At 34.7% G+C, this 18,032-nt stretch overlaps 2 protein-coding genes across 8 annotated transcripts in view; both read right to left on the minus strand.

Annotated features, from left to right (window-relative positions):
• The window catches only part of LOC136031697 (uncharacterized), a 183,382-nt gene that overhangs the window by 13,803 nt on the left and 151,547 nt on the right, over window positions 1-18,032 (minus strand). For 6 of the 7 annotated variants that reach the window (XM_065711387.1, XM_065711386.1, XM_065711389.1 and 3 more), the window contains 2 exons: window positions 12,244-12,502; window positions 11,547-11,690 (listed from right to left, as the gene is read on the minus strand). In XM_065711387.1, the coding sequence (XP_065567459.1) occupies window positions 11,547-11,690; window positions 12,244-12,502 (403 nt within the window). The remainder of the gene's footprint in view (window positions 1-11,546; window positions 11,691-12,243; window positions 12,503-18,032) is intronic. The other variant, XM_065711388.1, reaches the window with a different exon arrangement.
• LOC136031699 (trichohyalin-like) lies at window positions 2,951-11,537 on the minus strand. Its single transcript, XM_065711394.1, has one exon. The coding sequence runs from the start codon at window positions 4,731-4,733 to the stop codon at window positions 3,048-3,050; it is 1,686 nt and encodes a 561-aa protein (XP_065567466.1). The 5' UTR covers window positions 4,734-11,537; the 3' UTR covers window positions 2,951-3,047.

An 18,032-nucleotide genomic window follows, 5' to 3' on the forward strand; every position in this document is an offset into this window, starting at 1 on the left:
GAAAGATCACGGATGCATATTATTTGTTTTTTTCCAGGGGTGATCGTATCGAGCAAGTGTTCCTGGAATATTGCAAGACGGCTCACTCGAACGGGAATTAAAAGTTACAATGTACTTACTAAGTGACCAATAAATTGGAGGGGAACTAGGCCCCCTCCCACGCTCATTCTTTTCCCAGTCACCGGATCAAAATTTTGAGATAACCATTTTGTTCAGATGGTCGAAAAATCTAATGACTATGTCCTTTAGGACGACTATATCCCCCACAGTCCCCGAGGGAAGGGCTGCAAGTTATGAACTTTGCTCATTGTTTAATTACAGTATTGGTTATTGGGAAGTAAACATACGTTTTCAGGGAGATTTTTCTGGTGAGGGGTCGGGGTCGGGGGTTACGTGGGAGGATCTTTCCATGAGGGAAGAGAATTCCCATGAAGGGGGCATTGGATTTTCCCGCATGATTTAAAAAAAAAACAATGAGAAATTAAATATAAAAAAGGTTTTTTTTCAATTGAAAGTAAGGAGCGGCATTCAAACTTAAAACGAAGAAGAATTATTACGTATATGAGGGGGTTTTTACCCTTCTCAATACCTTCAATACCTCAATACTTCAATACCTCAAAAAGCACCCTTAATATGCAAATTTCGTTTTAATTATTCATGCACGGTGAGCCAAAATCAAAACCTGCATTAATCCAAAACCGTTCAGAAATTAAAGAAAAAATGAGGTTTTTTTTTTAACTGAAAGTAAGGAACAACATTAAAACTTAAACGAACAGAAGTTATACCCGATATGAAAGCGGCTGTCCCTCCTCAACGCCCCGCTCTTTATGCTAAAGTTTGACTCATTCTCATATCTATTGTTTAACTTTTAAAAACAATAAAAACTGAAGTGTAAAGAGCGGGCGTTGAGGGGGGGATAGCCCCTCAACGTTTTCAAAATTTTGAGATAGCTATTTTGTTCAACGTATTTGAAAAGTCCTAAAGTTATGTAATTAAGGATAACAATGACAACCCCCCTCCCCCACAGCCCTCAGGGCAAGGTTTGTAAGTTATGCCCCGGGGGTATATAAAGTTTTTATAGAAACGGTGATCGTGTGAACTTCGGAGGGGCTCATTGGACTGACCCTCCTTTTTTTTTAGCGACCCACCCCTTTTTATCCCCCCCTTCCTCTAGAAATGTAAGCACATGAATGTAATTTTTCAAACTACATCTAAAATTATGCATCTAAAAGGCATGAGCACCGGCGAAGGGGCGGCAGGGGGACCTTGCCCCCCCTGGAAATTTGGGACTATAAAGTAATTATAAGGAAACCAAAGGAAAAAGAGCAGAATAGGGAAAAATAATGGAAAATATGTGTGTTACCCCATTGTTGGCTGCCTGCCAATAAATTTTGACCATTAATAAGGAAAATTTAAGTTTTGATTTGTGACCGAGTGACCCCTTTCCAGTTTTCCACAAACACGTTTTCTATGTGATTTGATTGTAAAAAAAAAAAAAAAAAAAACAATTTCTTCATTGTAATAAATGGTAAGTAAATAACGATCCTTGTCAATAACAAAAGTGTAAGAGCCCTAAAGTGTAAAGAACCAGCTTATTATAGTGATCCTAAATACGTATTTGTTTATAAGTAATTAGCGCAGTTATTAGTACACAAAAAATTTCGTATAATTATAAAAAACACAAGGAAAACAACTAATAAGAAGCAATTTTGGTAAAAATACGCCGTCAACTTTGCTTGCAAAGGAAGAGTACCCATGAGCTGATGAATGAAGCCACTATAATCAGAAACATTTCTTCTGAACGGAATGCTGGGAATTTTTGTATTTTCCCTGTGAACAAAAACCTTTTTTCCTTTTTTATTATCGATTATTTTTTTCCATGGGGGATTGTATTTATCTAGTTGTCACTTTGAAAAAAATTTAATTTTTTACAGTTACGAAGTATAAAGGTGTCGAATATATTGGTTTTTGGTATTCAAAATTAGATTAAAAATATTGAATTAAACGCAACTTTTAATGGTTGACGCTAAACTTAAAGGTTTGTATATATTTGAAATTAACATAATAAGCAAATTCGTTTGAAATACCTATTGATATAAAAATTCCGTTTTTTTTTTTTAGATTTTTGGTTACTATTGAGCTACATCGCTCCTTACTTGCACTTCGTTACCACGAACTGTTTGGTCAGCTAACTTTTGTTGAAATCTTTGGTTGATGAAAGTTCTTTTTTTAAGAGTGAATAGACTGAACGAAAATGTAGACCATAGCATAATTGACGCTACTCATTCTGCTCAAGGAAAAAAAAATCCAAGGCTTTAAGATATACAAAAGAAATACTATGCCGTTTGATATTTGATATTCAAAGGCCTCATAAAGAATGAGGCCTTTTTTTGATATTATAAGATTATTGGTTCGGTGCCATCACGCTTGTGAATTAATAATAAATAAACACGCACCCGTGATCTTTCTTCTGGAAAAATATACAAAATTCAACATCTATGCGGATATGAACTTGAAACTTCTATAATAGACTTCTCGGATACTCTGAATCTAATGATGTGATTTTCATTAAGATTTCCTGACTTTTAGGGGGTGTTGCCCCTCTTTTTCGAAAATTAGGCAAATATTTTCAGGCTCGTACCTTTTGATGAATAACGCTAAACCTAAAGGTTTGTATCTATTTGAAATCAACATAATGAGCCGATTCATTTGAAATACCTATTGATATCAAAATGCTGTGTTTTAGAGTTTTGGTTACTATTGGGCCGCATCACTCCTTTACAGCAGTTCGTTACCACGAACTCTTTAATGAGCTAACTATTGTTGAAATTCCAGGTTGAGGAAAGTTTTTTTTTTTCAAGATTGAATAGACAGAACGAAAGTGTAGATTACAGCTTAATTGACGCTACTTACCCTGCTCAAGAAAAAAAATCCAAGGCTTTAAGATGGATAAAGTATGACCCATTTAATAAGTAAAATCTATTCATATAAAAACTAGGAAATTAACTAAGCACTCTTGGGATCCTTTTGAAGTTGGATCCTTAAGATTAAGGGTAGCAAGGCTTTCCTTCAGAAATGCTAGAATTACTAAGAAGATTGGCATCCAATTTTCCATGTTGACGATGTCCTCCACCTCTATTTCTATTTCCCCCTCTACCCGTGTTAAAGTTGTAACTATTTCTGCTCATGTTGCACATGTTTCCTCTTTGTTTATATTCGTTATCGCCGCTTCTTGTTGGTGTATGCTCCAAACTATGCTTATCTGTATTTAACTCGTTATTTGCTGGGATTTTCTGCTTCTCCTTCTCAATTTTTATTCCAAGATCTTTCCTCTGACTACTTGCTCTGCTTGTATTAAAATACGGCTTACTCCTGTTAAAACGGGATATTTCCTCAACTCTGTCGTTCAAAACCTGAATTTTATTTTCAAGCTGAAAAACTAAATCCGAGTGGCGTTTAGCAGAATTTCTTAGCTCTTCGTTGAGCCTATCATAAGACTCTTTAAATCTTTTCTCCCTTTCTGAAGCCTCTTTTTTCTCTTCCAGTAGCTGAAATGATAATTGAAATTTGTCATCAATTATTTTCCTCAGCTCTTCTGTGAGCCTATCAAATGACTCTTTGAATCTTTTCTCCTTTTCTGCAGCCTCTGTTTTTTCTTCCAGAATTTGAAATGAGAATTGTTCTTTTTCCTCAATAGCATTTTTTAGCTCTTCTTTGAGCCTATCAAACGACTCTTTGGATCTTTTCTCTTTTTCTGCAGACTCTTTTTTCTCTTCCAGTAGTTGCACTTCTAGTTGCTCTTTTTCATCAACTGATTTCCTTAGCTCTTCTTTGAGCCTATCAAACGACTCTTTGGATCTTTTCTTTTTTTCTACAGCCTCTTTTTTCTCTTCCAGTAGTTGCACTTCTAGTTGCTCTTTTTCATCAACTGATTTCCTTAGCTCTTCTTTGAGCCTATCAAATGACTCTTTGAATCTTTTCTCCTTTTCTGCAGCCTCTGTTTTTTCTTCCAGAATTTGAAATGAGAATTGTTCTTTTTCCTCAATAGCATTTCTTAGCTCTTCTTTGAGCCTATCAAACGACTCTTTGGATCTTTTCTCTTTTTCTGCAGCCTCTTTTTTCTCTTCCAGTAGTTGCACTTCTAGTTGCTCTTTTTCATCAACTGATTTCCTTAGCTCTTCTTTGAGCCTATCAAACGACTCTTTGGATCTTTTCTCTTTTTCTGCAGCCTCTTTTTTCTCTTCCAGTAGCTGCACTGCTAGTTGCTCTTTTTCATCAACTAATTTCCTTAGCTCTTCAGTCAGCCTATCAAATGACTCTTTGAATATTGTCTCCTTTTCTGCAGCCTCTGTTTTTTCTTCCAGAATTTGAAATGAGAATTGTTCTTTTTCCTCAATAGCATTTCTTAGCTCTTCTTTGAGCCTATCAAACGACTCTTTGGATCTTTTCTCCTTTTCTGCAGCCTCTTTTTTCTCTTCCAGTAGTTGCACTGCTAGTTTCTCTTTTTCATCAACTGATTTCCTTAGCTCCTCTGTGAGCCTATCAAATGACTCTTTGCATCTTTTATCCTTTTCTGCAGCCTCTGTTTTTTCTTCTAGTGGTTGAAACGAGGATTGTTCTTTTTCCTCAACTGTGTTTCGTACCTGTTCTTTGGGTTCACTATACTTTCTGATGGCCCACCACACTGCTATGCCAACACATGAGACTGGAATACTGATTGCAAGTGTTTTCATATCTTTCGCTTTCAAATGTTTTTCTTAACTAATTCCTATTGCATGCGACGCTTCGTATATATAATAGGTATGACGTCATTTTTGTCGAACTACAATGATGCTTATACGAGGAGTGACGTCATACTTTTTGCACCCGTGTAATGCTTGCTTAATTTGAAATGACGTCATCGCATTAGATAAAAGTATCGAGGGCATCAATGTTAGCAATCTTTTTTCCCTCCTGCATCATCTTGTGTCAATTCACACCCGGAAGGCAGTGACTTCCTAAGATTGTTCTCTTGTTGCTTCAGGTTTGTGAAGGTTTCAGGGTAGTTTCACTTTTTTTTAAGTGTTACAAAAGTGAAAGTAAATAATTAAAATCATATGTTAAATTTGACAACGCTTACCGTCCGTACAAATTGAAACATTTGCAACATGATGGTTCCCAAAGACAATTTTACCGACAAACAAAACCTACAACTTCTTTAGGTTTTTTTTTATATATATCTTTTTCCATTCATTTCGCTGATTTTCACTCCATTGTAATCAGAGGTCCTAGTACCCTTTTAAAGATTCAAATGGATCGGAGAGTGGATACCCCCAGACAGCACATATTTTCCCAAAATACAACTGATAGAAATCTTGAGATCATTATTTTTGTCGTAGAAACTTCAAAAAAGGTTTATTTAACTGGACATTGAAAAAACCTTTTTTAATAGTCAAAAATGATTGCAGGGCAACGAGCCTCCCCATTCTTATCAATTCCCAAAACACATCTAATCAAAATTCTGAGATGACCAATTCGTTCACCGTAGTTGAAAGATCTGGAAATTATATCTTTGAGGATAACATCACCACCACCCCTCAGAGGTCTCAGCACAAGGGTTATAAGCTATGCCCCGAGGACATATAATATTTTTATGGAAAGATCGGTCATATAAATCCTGGAGGGGGTTTATTTGACTGGAAATCAGATGTTCTTGTTCCCTTTTTAAGAGTCAAAGTGATCGTGGGCAGCCACCCCCTGCCCCCTCCCTCTACGCTTTATTTTCCACAAATACATCTAATAAAAATTGGAGCTCATTTGATTGTAAGTTGGAAGTTTTAGTGCCCTTTTTAAGTCACAGTGTTAAGGTGAAATTTAAACTAAATTAAGACACTATGTGAATGCTCATTGTCAAAATAGCGCATCTCAAGAATTGATTTGGGTATTAAGTTGAAACTTTCAGAGAATACTTAAAGGGAATGATGATGTCACCAAAAGACAATATGTCACTATTGCTAATACTAGTGTTACTTCTCCATTTACTACTACTACTAGAACTAATTCTATTGCAACTACTTGTAGGGCTAAGAGCCTTGAGATAAAACCTTCAAGAAGTATATAAATATATAAGTTAAGGTTTAAGGGTAAGTTGTGCGAATTTTGAACTAGCCAGAAGGCAATGTAACTAATGACGCTAAAAGTATTAAGATGAAACTTTTAGGGAACGTTTAGAAGTTACAATTAAAGGAAAAGACTGTATGCAAGCAGGTTTTCAAAAGGGCATATAAGCAATATCATAGGCAGCACCGTTCTATAATAGCTAAAAATATCATAGAAACTTTCAAAGGAGCTAATTAAACTCAAACTTAAAAGTTCTTGTGCCGTTTTTAAGAGTAGCCAAAGATTGGAGGGCAAGCAGCCCTTTTCTCAAGTCCCTTCATTTTCCAACCGCATCCAGTCAAAATTTTGAGGCAGTCATTTTGTTCAGCATAGAAGAACGGTCAGCAAACTATTTTTTACAGATATTAAGCATGTCAACCCCCCCCCCCACGGCCGTTACGCATGGAGGGAGGTGTGAGAAGCCCCCGCCAAGGTTTTTAGTCACTCGGTAAGAAAGAGTAGTCGGTAAAATCGTGTCGATTTTTCTGATGGCACTAAAATTCTTTGTTCGGTTCAATAAAGACCAGGAAAACACTGACATGTCATCTACATAAAATTCGAACTTGGTCGGTAAACGGAGCAGTTTTAACGACTACTGCCGTTATTTTACATATGGTACCACGATTTTGTACCAAAATCTGAATCTCGGTTGGTAAATGCAACGGTTTTACCGATTCGTGTAGTTATTTTATGTTTTGTATTTGAAACGGACACTATTCTAAGTTTCGAAATTAACAGCCTGTAAAAATGACCAGCAAGTCGGAAAATTCTCTTACTCCCCCCTCCCCAAACATTTTGCACAATAAAGACCCTGACCCCCACAATTATGGAATTGGTTCATTATGCTTTAAAACTAAATGTTACTTTAAAATAAATCAAAAGGCATTGTATTTATGTTTGCCATTAAGACACCTCAGCAATATATCAAGAAGGATTGGGGATAATAAGTTGAAACTTTTGGGGATACTACTTGTACTACCTCTGCTCTTACAATCTAAATAAATAAAAAGAGTGTAAGTGTATACAGGTTGTCAAAAAGCTTAGATAGAACCTTTTGAGAGTGATATTAAGTTTTATTTTTGAGGTCAATTTCGGAATCTATAAGATTAAAATTAAAAAATGCTATTTGTGCCAGGATTAAAAATTGTTGAAAAGTTTCTCCAACATATAAATAGCAACCCATACTATGGATTCTTACAGGAAAAAATTAAAAAGATATAAAATGTAATTTTTTTCATGAAAAAGACTATGTCAATAAAAAACGAAGAGAAAGTAATTTGAAAACTTTTTTCACAAACAAAAATTCCAAAGAAAAGTAAAAAGCTCCATTAGGCCAAGAATGAGCAAAAACAAATTCAAAAAGCTTCCAAGCGTAAAACTCCAACAAATCACTATCAACAAATAAACGAAACTCAAAACCAACAGAAATTACAATAAATAGCCAAGTGAAACTCAAAACAAGCAAAAATTAACATGAGTAGGGCTGATTACCCCCATGGCCTCTCAAGACCAGAACAAAATTTGCACTTTTGCAGGTTTTGGACTTAAACAGTGAGAGGGGGAGGCAAGGCCCAAACTCTTGTTTGCGGTGGTTATTGTGTGTATCGGGTTTGACGTGCATATCCAACTTAAGTTCAACTCGTTTTGAGACTTATTTATTCATTTTTCTTAGTACCTATTGTATGTTTGTTTCCTATGAAGGTATGTTTAGTTTCTGTTCGTTTTGGGTTTCATTTATTCTTTAATGGTTGTTTTTTTTTAGTTTGTTCCTTTATATTAGTACTTGTTGTATGTTTTTGCTACGATTGTTTATTTAATTTCTGCTCGTTTTGGGTTTCATTTATTCTTTAACATTTATTTTTGACATTATTTGTTATGTTGCCTCTTATTAATCTTTCAGTAATACTCAGATTGATTTTTGCGAAATGGTTTTTTCTTTACTAAAAAATCTTGATCGAAAAAATTGTATTTCATTTTGCTATGGAAACGGATCTATGTGATTCTTATAAAATGATTGTCATGATCTTGGGAATAAAGAGTGCAGTAGATGCTCTGGAAATATCCTCTTTGATTCTTCGTGATTATAGAAAAGGGAGATGTTAGCAAAAGCCATAGCGAAATAGAAAAAAAAATAAGAAAATAATAAACATAAAGACAAAAAGCTAAAAATAATTTCAACGATGTTTTTGTAATTTTCTCTATTAAAAAAAAAAAAAAAAAAAAAAAAAAAAAAAAAAAAAAAAAAAAAAAAAAAAAAGGAGTTTTTTTTTAATTTATGACACATAGAGCCCATTACACCCTTTACTCTTTCCGCTGCCTCGACTATGGAGAGTAAAGGAGTTATTTATTTGTGGAATCTTGCATTTTCAAATAAAACATGCAAAATAAACAATTATTAGACTTGGATTTTTGTGTATAATAACTTAGATATACCACAGCACCCTACTTTAACGCAGTGAAAGAGCACTTTTTAAGCGTTTTTTTAAGTTACTGGCTTAAATTGGAAATAAAACAAAAACATTATGACACTTTCAGCCATTTCCGTTAAGGTTCGACAGTATCTTCAATATCATACAGAACGGTAAACATTCCCATCAAGTCGGAGTAAAGTTGCTTTCGAATTGTAATTCATGTAAACTAAATCAAAAAGCGCTCGATCTGACAAGTTGTTTGTCAGTCGATTAAGAAATCATCGGTACTAGTCTGTCAAACCGAACACACCCAATAAGTGAAGTCAGGTTAATTCTAATGAAATATACCAAAACATGGTGATAATATAATACTTTAGAAACAAAATTATGGAAACTACAACAGAGAATCATGGAAAGCAGCCTGCGCAGAACGCATTATATTAAACATCTAACCTAACCCCTAACCACCTCCATACACTAAATATTTAATAAAAAATATACATACATCGTAGTTTTTCTCACTCAAAATAAGGAAATCATGACCGATCCCAGAGAGGGAAACCGGTTTCTGTCAGATCCTGCACAGTGTAATTCTTGAGTGTGAATAACAGACAAGTACCAAATCCTCTTTCGAATTTCTGGGAAAAAATTATACTTCCGTGCTAAGTTAACAGAGAATTTCCAGCAGAAGGCTCAAAATATCTGGTCATGCATGCTTACAAAAATCAAATGGCTCTAAGAAATGAGGACTCCTGGCTGGATAATCTTAGGCTCAGTATGATTGACTTCTTCGTTTCTTCTTAAAAAATATGGAGGAAAATAGACATACTTTAAAGGTCTTTTGTTCCATAGCCTAATGACTTTCATGAAAAATCAATTGCTCCATTGGCTTTTGTGCAAAATGAAAGACTTTTCTTTTTTCGATTTTTTTTTCGTAATATTGCATTTTGAATTCTCTGCCATTTTATCCATTCGTCTGCCATTCTCCATTAATCTTTTCAGTTAGATTCCTGACTAATAACCAAACTACATAGTCAAATAATGAATGTGAACCAGCTGAAATGATCAAATTTTGTAAGGGAAAGTACTAAACCAATACAATTTGATAAAAGGATGGGCCTAATGCAAGAATTCTACAAGTTGGGTTACAGATCACATAGGAGCCAAGAAAAAACTTTTACAGATTTAGTGACGGACCAGGACAAGTAGAACAACCATATTTATTTGTTTTTAACTGCATACAACAACAAAATTTGCGAATGTTTAATGAATTACAATAGGAGCCCAGTGGACAGTAATGAACATGTCAAATTACCCAATTTGCAAATGAGCAGAACTAGCGTGTTAGAATTAACAAATTCACCAAATTCGTTCTATAGAAGCCAAAGGGAACCAAATGACCACCTTCAATCACCAAATTTACAAATAAGTGGAACTAGTGAGATAAAACTGCCGAATCCAAGGAAATCGGTAACGTATGGAAGCCAAATGAACTTGTCAAATTACCAAATTTGCAAATGAGTGAAACTACTACGATATAACTACCGAAATCACCAAATTTATTGACGAATGGGGACCAAATCAACACGTCAAATCACCAAATTTTCAATTAGGCTGAACTAGTGCGATAAAACTACCGAATCCATATAAATTGGGTAGCTAATGGGAATCAAATAAATGCTTTAGATCATGCAATATTAAAATTTTCGCCCCCAAAAATTTTTTTTTCGAAAACCAGTTGGGGGGAATTCCCCTCTCTTGGGACAATTCTAGTCGGGTCATCAAATACCATCTTAAGCGAGTTAACATGCACTTCCACAGATCTTAAATTGAAAATGTTCCATCATACTGAGGATATCTTCCAAACTTGAGTATCGAAAAAAAAACAAAAAAAAACTCAAATTGTCCACTAACCTACACAAAAATTCTAGTTCCATAGCTAACATAAAATACACCCGTAATAATTAAACACTACGGTATTTAGCTTGAAAAATTGTGCATGTTTCCAGCCCCTTCGAGAATTCTTTAAAAAAAAAATTATTCGAGGAACTTTCTAGAAAAATACAGTAATCTAGCTCATAATCAGGTAGATATTTCGGCTGGAATTCGTCGTTTGTCCGTTTTGACGTTTAGTATCATCTGTCAGAGATTACTCTTAAGCTAAGAAGATAATTGATACAAACAGTGTAATCAAGACCAACAATAGGTATTCTTTATCATATTTTACCTCTACTTTTTAAAGTGGTTACCCATTTTAACAAAACATTTATATTTATTTAATATAAACGGTTACCTAATATAAAAGAAAATAACGTAACATCAGTACTCTTTCTTAGATAGATATTCAAGTCAGTTTTTCTGTTGAAGAAGCATCTCGGAGGATCTAATAATGTAGCTGTTTATCAGTCAGATATATCGAGCAGAGTTCACGTAGCAGTGTCGTTCGACCTTCCAGGCGTTTAGCATCGCCTGTCATAACCTACTCTTAGGCAAGGAAGATGATTGATACGAAATGAATAATTAAAACCGACAACAGGTGTTCTTTATGATATTTCAACGCAGCTTTTAAAGGCTGTAGCCTAGTTTGATAAAAATATCTACGATTATCTAACATTAAAAGTTGCCTAATCTGAAAAAAAAAATGTAATAAAAAAATGTACTATCAGTAGTCTTTATCAATAGACGTTCAAAAGAGACTTTTTTATTAGAGACTTTTTTAGGAAGATTTGGCAATTCGACTCCTAATTAGTCAGATATCTCGGCCAGAATTCGTATGGCGATGTTGTATCGACGATTTTACGTTTTTCATCATCCATCAGAACTAAAATATTGGGCTAAAGAGACAATAGCTACAAACACTATGATTAAAACCAATACTATGTGGTCTTCGTGGCCTACGTGGCACTGTTTTTAAAACAGTCACTTAATTTAGCAGGTAAACAGCTCAAATAGTGCAAAAATTAATAATTAACCTAATAAAAAGTTTGGCTTACTTACTGGTACAACAAAACGTTCATACTTAGTAATTACTTCTTTCTTCTTTATTGGGTCTTCAGGATAGATGTTTTCATTGGCAAGGGCAACGAGCATCTCCCTTTTAAACTTGAGGGCTAATACAGATTTTAAATCTTGAGGTGGTGTCTAAAAATGGACAGTAAAATGAAAGATAATTAATGGAAAATTCATCTAATATTTAAATGCAATTATTATTATCTCCAGTTTAGCTGAATAATATGAATATACATCTTATTTATTTCTGGCTGTTTTCCAACATAATCTTCATCAAGATCGACGCACTTCTACATGTCGTTCTTCCATCCTTTTAGTCTGTTTTAGATGAAATCTGGAAACTTTTCATGAGCAATGTAATTACTGCGTCTTTCTATTCATCAGCGCTGTGAAAAATACACGCTTTTCGATTGTTCTTTGAGTTTTAGGGATAAAAAAAAGATCTGATGGGCTAGATACAGACTTCAAGATGCGTGTCGCTGCAATTTCAACCAAACTTCCATCAAGCCCCCCCCCCTGTTTCTAAAAATTTTTTATTTTCGCATCTTCATTTAAATGAAACAAAACGAAGAAAAATTCTTTCCTTAATCCCTATATTTTTGTGAATTGGTGCCTCTGTACAAGGAGCGAGAGACTCCACAAAGACATACCTTACTTCTAACAATACCTCAAGAATATAACTTACCTCTAAAATGTAGTTATCAAAGCCATAATGTTTATCCACAAGCTCCAAAAACCGCAGAGTACATGTGACTTCATATCTTTTGTCCAAGATTTCACTATACACAACCCGCTTATACAAAGTTGGAACCCAAAAATGAGAGAATCTTCTGACTTTTGGGTGACGCTTTTTGAAGCCTTGAATAACACCTTCACCACCCCATAAGCCTTCATCGAACTCCTTTGGATACTTCAACGGAATTTGGACATTAACAACTTTTTGACTGAAAATGATTATGAACCAGATGAATAAGAAAAACAGATAAGTAAGAAAACACTTCAGCAAAAGCAACAACATTTGAGGTTTTCCAAGTGGACTTAGGTACCGACTTGGTAAATAGTTTCAACAAGATTTCCATAATTACAATACAAAATAACGAAAATAGTTGCCAGCATTTTATTCCATGATGGCCGACATTCATTCCACGGTTTTGTATATTAAATGCAATTAACAGTTCTATTTTAAAGGAATCAACCTAAATACTTCTCTAAATCTTATTTGCACATGAAGAGAGGAGGGGAGCCTTTTTTCTAGTATTTGTCCGAGGAACATTCCCCATAGAAAAGATTAGAGTTAGTGCTATAAAAAGCGTGTGTTCTGCATGTTTACCTCCCATAAATCTGAAAAAACTTATTCCCCCCACATAATAGTCAGATCCATGTTAATCAGTATCCCAGATTATAGTTTGAATTGAGCAGTGTCTCACGAGATCTTCTTTTATCATTAACCACAACAGGTTCATTAGACCCCAATAAAAAATTCAAGATTTTTTAGGATACAAATTAGAAGCACTGACGAAGAGAAAGACGCAGCAATTACAACACAAATATTATATACACATACAACACAAATTTTTACTTGGAGCAGACCTCCCCACAGGGCCTAACCTCTGCACAACAAGCATGAAAAGGATTTTTTACTTTATATTTGTTCTTCTTCATCAGGTAACCGGGTCATATGCACCAAAAATAGGTTCTTTCACCTCTATGACAATCTGGCTGTGACACTGGTTTCTATTTATGGATCAAAAATAAGGCATATTTGCCTTATCACTTACTGTAAACACCAAAGGGAATTTAATATTTTAGTCTCTTTTTTAGCATCTACATGATCCCTCGAATAAAAATATTTTATCCTCATAGGAAGGAAGGCAGGATTTCAGAATTGAATTCAACGTTTCAGCAATTTTTTACTTGGAGCAGACACTCGAGAACTCTAGTTTTCTCGCATTGGGGCAATCAAATAAGAACTTTGTATTTGCCCCCAAACAAGGGCAAATAAAGAGCATTTATGACACAAAAGGAGTTTTCTCTTAAAGAAAATAGAATGCATCTGCCGGTTTCCATTTGTTTCTATTATTTTCTAATTATATAGAGACAGGCCTGGAAGCTTGTATACCTGCAATCTCATTGTATTCAACCCCTTTATGGCTAGGAATATGTTGGAGATATTAGTAAATTATCAATGCTGTAGATTGGGAGTCAATTAGGAAAATGACATATTCAGACATGTTGTAAAAATTTATAACCACATCTAAGGCAAGGCAGATGGCACTAAAAGAGACCACAAGAACGAGTAAATACAATAGCAGATCCATGTGTGAGGGAGACAGACAGGTTACAGCTCGGATAAAGGACGAATACAACTGTACCAGCTTAATCATCTTGTAGACACCCATCTGTATAAATCTTCCTACATTTAGGGCAGTACTTAAGCATATGATTTCCAAAAATACTCTGAACCAATCGAGTTGACATTGTACCTTTATTCGCTGGAACAAGGTGGGGTCGTTTCCGAGTGGGTAATTCAACAAAGGAATTGGCTTCAGTTATTTGTTGACTTCAATTATCTCTGATAAGAAGCTATTCCTGGACGAGCGAGCGTTGGGACAAACAGTCTTATTTGCAAAAGTATTTTCATATACTATATACTTATTGATACATATTTGAGCCTTTGAGAAATAATTATTTCTTTGACAGGAAGCTCCTTCTCAAGGGGGCATTAATCCAGACATATATCTCAATTTAGTGAAAAATGAGTTCATATATAGGCCCATAGCTATTCAAATTCTAGAATTTTAAAGAGCTTCAGGGGTGCTAAATGATGGTGGAGAGCAATAGAAGAAAATTTATATATGCTACTCAATCAGTAAAGATCAATAAAGAGACAAACTTTCTTACGATCAATTTAAACTGGGGAGCCATCAAGGAGGACATGATACTTTCAATGATCAAATACCTCCCAGCCATTAATGAGTTGACTGATGAAGTGGTAAATCTCTGGCAACAGGGTCTTGAAGCTAGGACCTTCACCGAAAGTATTACAAGCAGTCTTCTTAATTTTTTATGCACACACCCCTTGCACCTGCAGCACAAAACTGCTTACAGCAGGTAGCTGTTAACGGGGAAGGATTTTTGTAAATATTTTGCCAGCTTTCTTTTTCCATGAATAGCAACAGTAAACTCCCCAGTGGGCCAATGCTTAGGGCCCTTGTGACCTATAAGCTTTACTTTTATTGTTAGGTAAGGCAGATTTAGCTCTCTGATAGTAAGATAATTTTCAGGCTATGTTCAATGACATCGACATCACAATCTAGCAGAACAAAATTAAAATCCACTCCTTACTGGATCTCCCATGAAAGGGGCCAGTTCTCTTTACAACTGACAGAAGGTTGGCAAAACGGGTATTGGGGAGGATATCTCGATTCTTGTATGGATGTTAGAGGAGCCATATGATCTGATTGCAGGTGGAAAATCTTCATAAAATGGATTTCGTCATAGTATGATGAAGAACCAAATGACAGATCAACGACTGAAACTAAAATAAAATAGAAATTACACAAAAATGGGTCTGAGCATTCACGATGGAACCACAGCTTAGAAATTCGAACAGATCCATTTTAATAATAACAACGTTATTGGAACTGAAGACTTGCTCTTTTATGTTTGAGGTGACAAATAAAATGGGTTTATTCTCAAAAATGACAAGGAAAATGGGTTTATTATAGACATCCTTAGTGGAGATGTTGTGCAAGTTTCCAGTTGGTTCAGGGGATTGGTTGCATTTCTGTTTCCTTTGACCTGTCTGAAAAGCATTATTCAGACGCGTACTAGTTAGGGAAACTGGGGTCTCTGGGACAAATACCATATTATCATTAAAGTATTCTTCTTCAGAGTTGAACACTTTATCAATTAAATTCCTTGTATCTGCACCCTATTAGGACATGTTCCAAAAAAAGCTCTACATGAACACTACAAGAAGACACTTCTTTATGCTTGAGGTGACGATGAAATTGATTTTTCTTTTTCGGGGATCTTTGGTGGGGATGCTGTAAAAGTTTTAAGTTGATTCACTGCTTCGGTTGCGTTTCTATTTTCTTTGATCAGTCTGAGAATCGTCTTTGAGGTGGGTACCAGCTTGGGGATTCTAGATCTATGGGACATATATCATATTGTCATTAAAGCAGTCTTCTTCAGCGTTCAATATTTCATCAGTTAACCTCTTTGTATTTCCATCCCATTAGGACAGGTGGCCCCCAGCCAATATGGAGTTGGCGGTATTAAGGTACATGTGGTTAAGGAAAATATTCTAAAACATGCTCTACAGGACACTAGACTTACAGGACAAAGCGATGAAAATACTCCCCCAAAGAGGATAAGTGTTTCCACTTATCCAAGAAAGGATATGAGTAAAATAGATATATTTACATCATTAGGCTGCGATGCCAGAATCGTTCTTCTATAAGTTCTTCAATCGTTCTTCTCGAAAAGATACAATTTTCAAAAACTACAGGAGTTAGCTTAGCATATTAAGCATATTATTATGCATATTTAGCGTAATTATTAGCATATTAAATTCGCAATTTTTTGTCAAGAATATATTCTAATCTACAAGTGTTGTAGCGTTTGGACAGCTTTGAGGAGATTAACAACCCCACATTTATTTGTGACAAATCTATATTCACTTTAATCCATTATTTATCTATAATAACCTTTATTTGTTTTAGAATGACATAAAATTTAAATAGAAAGTTTCCTCAAACGAGAGTAGAGAGCAAAATTGACAATTAAATTCAATTGCAAGCATTATATTTACCAACTTCCCATCAAAACTTTAGAACTAAATTTTTATATCTTTTAAGTAAATACAATCAAATGAGTCATTTCATAGTTCAAGATAAAAAAAGACAAAACTTTAATGTGGGGGTGGGGGGTCGAGGGGGTGGCAGTCCTCAATCGTTTATAGTATAAAGTCTGTTAGCCGTAAGTCTTGATATTGAACTCTATCTTATTTGGAAAAGTTGTTGTTTTTTCTGTTCTTTCTTAATTTCACGTTTAGTTTATTTTAAATATGAGAGAGGAGGGAGATTTTACCTCTCGCATGCCCTTATTCTTAATCTAAAACTTGAGTTTTGTATAACCTTGGTCAAGAATAAAAGGGCTTCTTTAGGTATACTAATTTTACAAAACAAAAGTAATATTATCTTAGCTACGAGAAAATCATGTTCTTTACCTTATAAATCCAACTTTTTTGTCACAGTACTTTGATTTCTAAGAACTAGTGTTTATTGTTAAAAATTATATTCTCTCCAATAAGAGGCAGACTCCCTCCTTCAACCTATATTGCAAACTTAGTTAGAATATATTTATCCAAATAAAGGTAGGCTCAGGTGATGGTTTCCTTTCAAAAAGACCTGTAACATAAAGTGAAACTTCATATAACAAGCATGACTTCTTATACTGGAAGGATATATAAATAGCTATTTTGCCAAAATTGTTGTTTTGAGTTCTCTTTCTTTCTAATGAGTTCTCTTCCTTTTGAGGGAGCCCATTTTCTTTTTCTATCTTACCATTCTTATTGAAAACTGATTCTAATTAGACAAACATTTGTTTTTCTTCTTAGTTTGGGTGGCACTTTCTGCATGTCTTGCTGTTCAACTAGACCACCATCCCCGATCGATGTTTCTTCAAAGTTTACGTGCTCTCACTTTATTTTACTGAGAACATAGGCAACCTTATGTTTCAGATAAAACAACGTATCCCTATATTGTAATTAAATAAAAAAAAGCAATTTTTTTTAAATGAAAGTAAGGAGCGACATTAAAAATTAAAACGAACAGAAATTACTCCGTATATGAAAGGGGCTGTTCCCTCCTCAACGCCCCGCTCTTTACGCTAAAATTTGACTCTTTCTCTCGACTCTACTTTTTAAAACAGTAAAAAAAAGTTTAGCGTAAAGAGCGGGGCGTTGAGGAGGGGACAGTCCCTTTCATATATAGAGTAATTTCAGTTCGTTTTAAGTTTTAATGTCACTCTTTACTTTATGTTAAAAAAATTATTTTTTATATATAATTTCTGAACGTTTTGGAATTAATGCATGTTTTGATTGTGACTCTCCGCATATGATAATTAAAACAAAATTTGCATATTAATTTTTTTTTGGCTAAATGGCTTTCTCTTAGTTTTGATCAGACGATTTTAAGAAAAAATGGGTGGGCGAGCAGGCCTAGTTGTTCTCTAATCTTTTGGTTACTTAAAAAGGCAACTAGAACTTTTAATTTTTTACGGATATTTTTATTAGAAAAAAATATACGTAACTTACGAATTAACTTACGTAACGGACATCTATATTCGTATTTTTTTTTACGTATATGAGAGGGTTTGCCCCTCGTTAGTACCTCGCTCTTTACACTGAAGCTTAAATTTTGCCCCAATTCTTTAAGAATGACCCCTGAATCACAAAGGCCATAGAAT

This window comes from Artemia franciscana, chromosome 10 (genome assembly GCF_032884065.1).
Source record: "Artemia franciscana chromosome 10, ASM3288406v1, whole genome shotgun sequence".
NCBI classification, from domain to species: Eukaryota; Metazoa; Arthropoda; class Branchiopoda; order Anostraca; family Artemiidae; genus Artemia; species Artemia franciscana.

Coding starts and splice junctions, on each gene's coding strand:
- LOC136031699 (XM_065711394.1), bottom strand. CDS start 4,733: ATGAAAACACTTGCAATCAGTATTCCAGTCTCATGTGTTGGCATAGCA.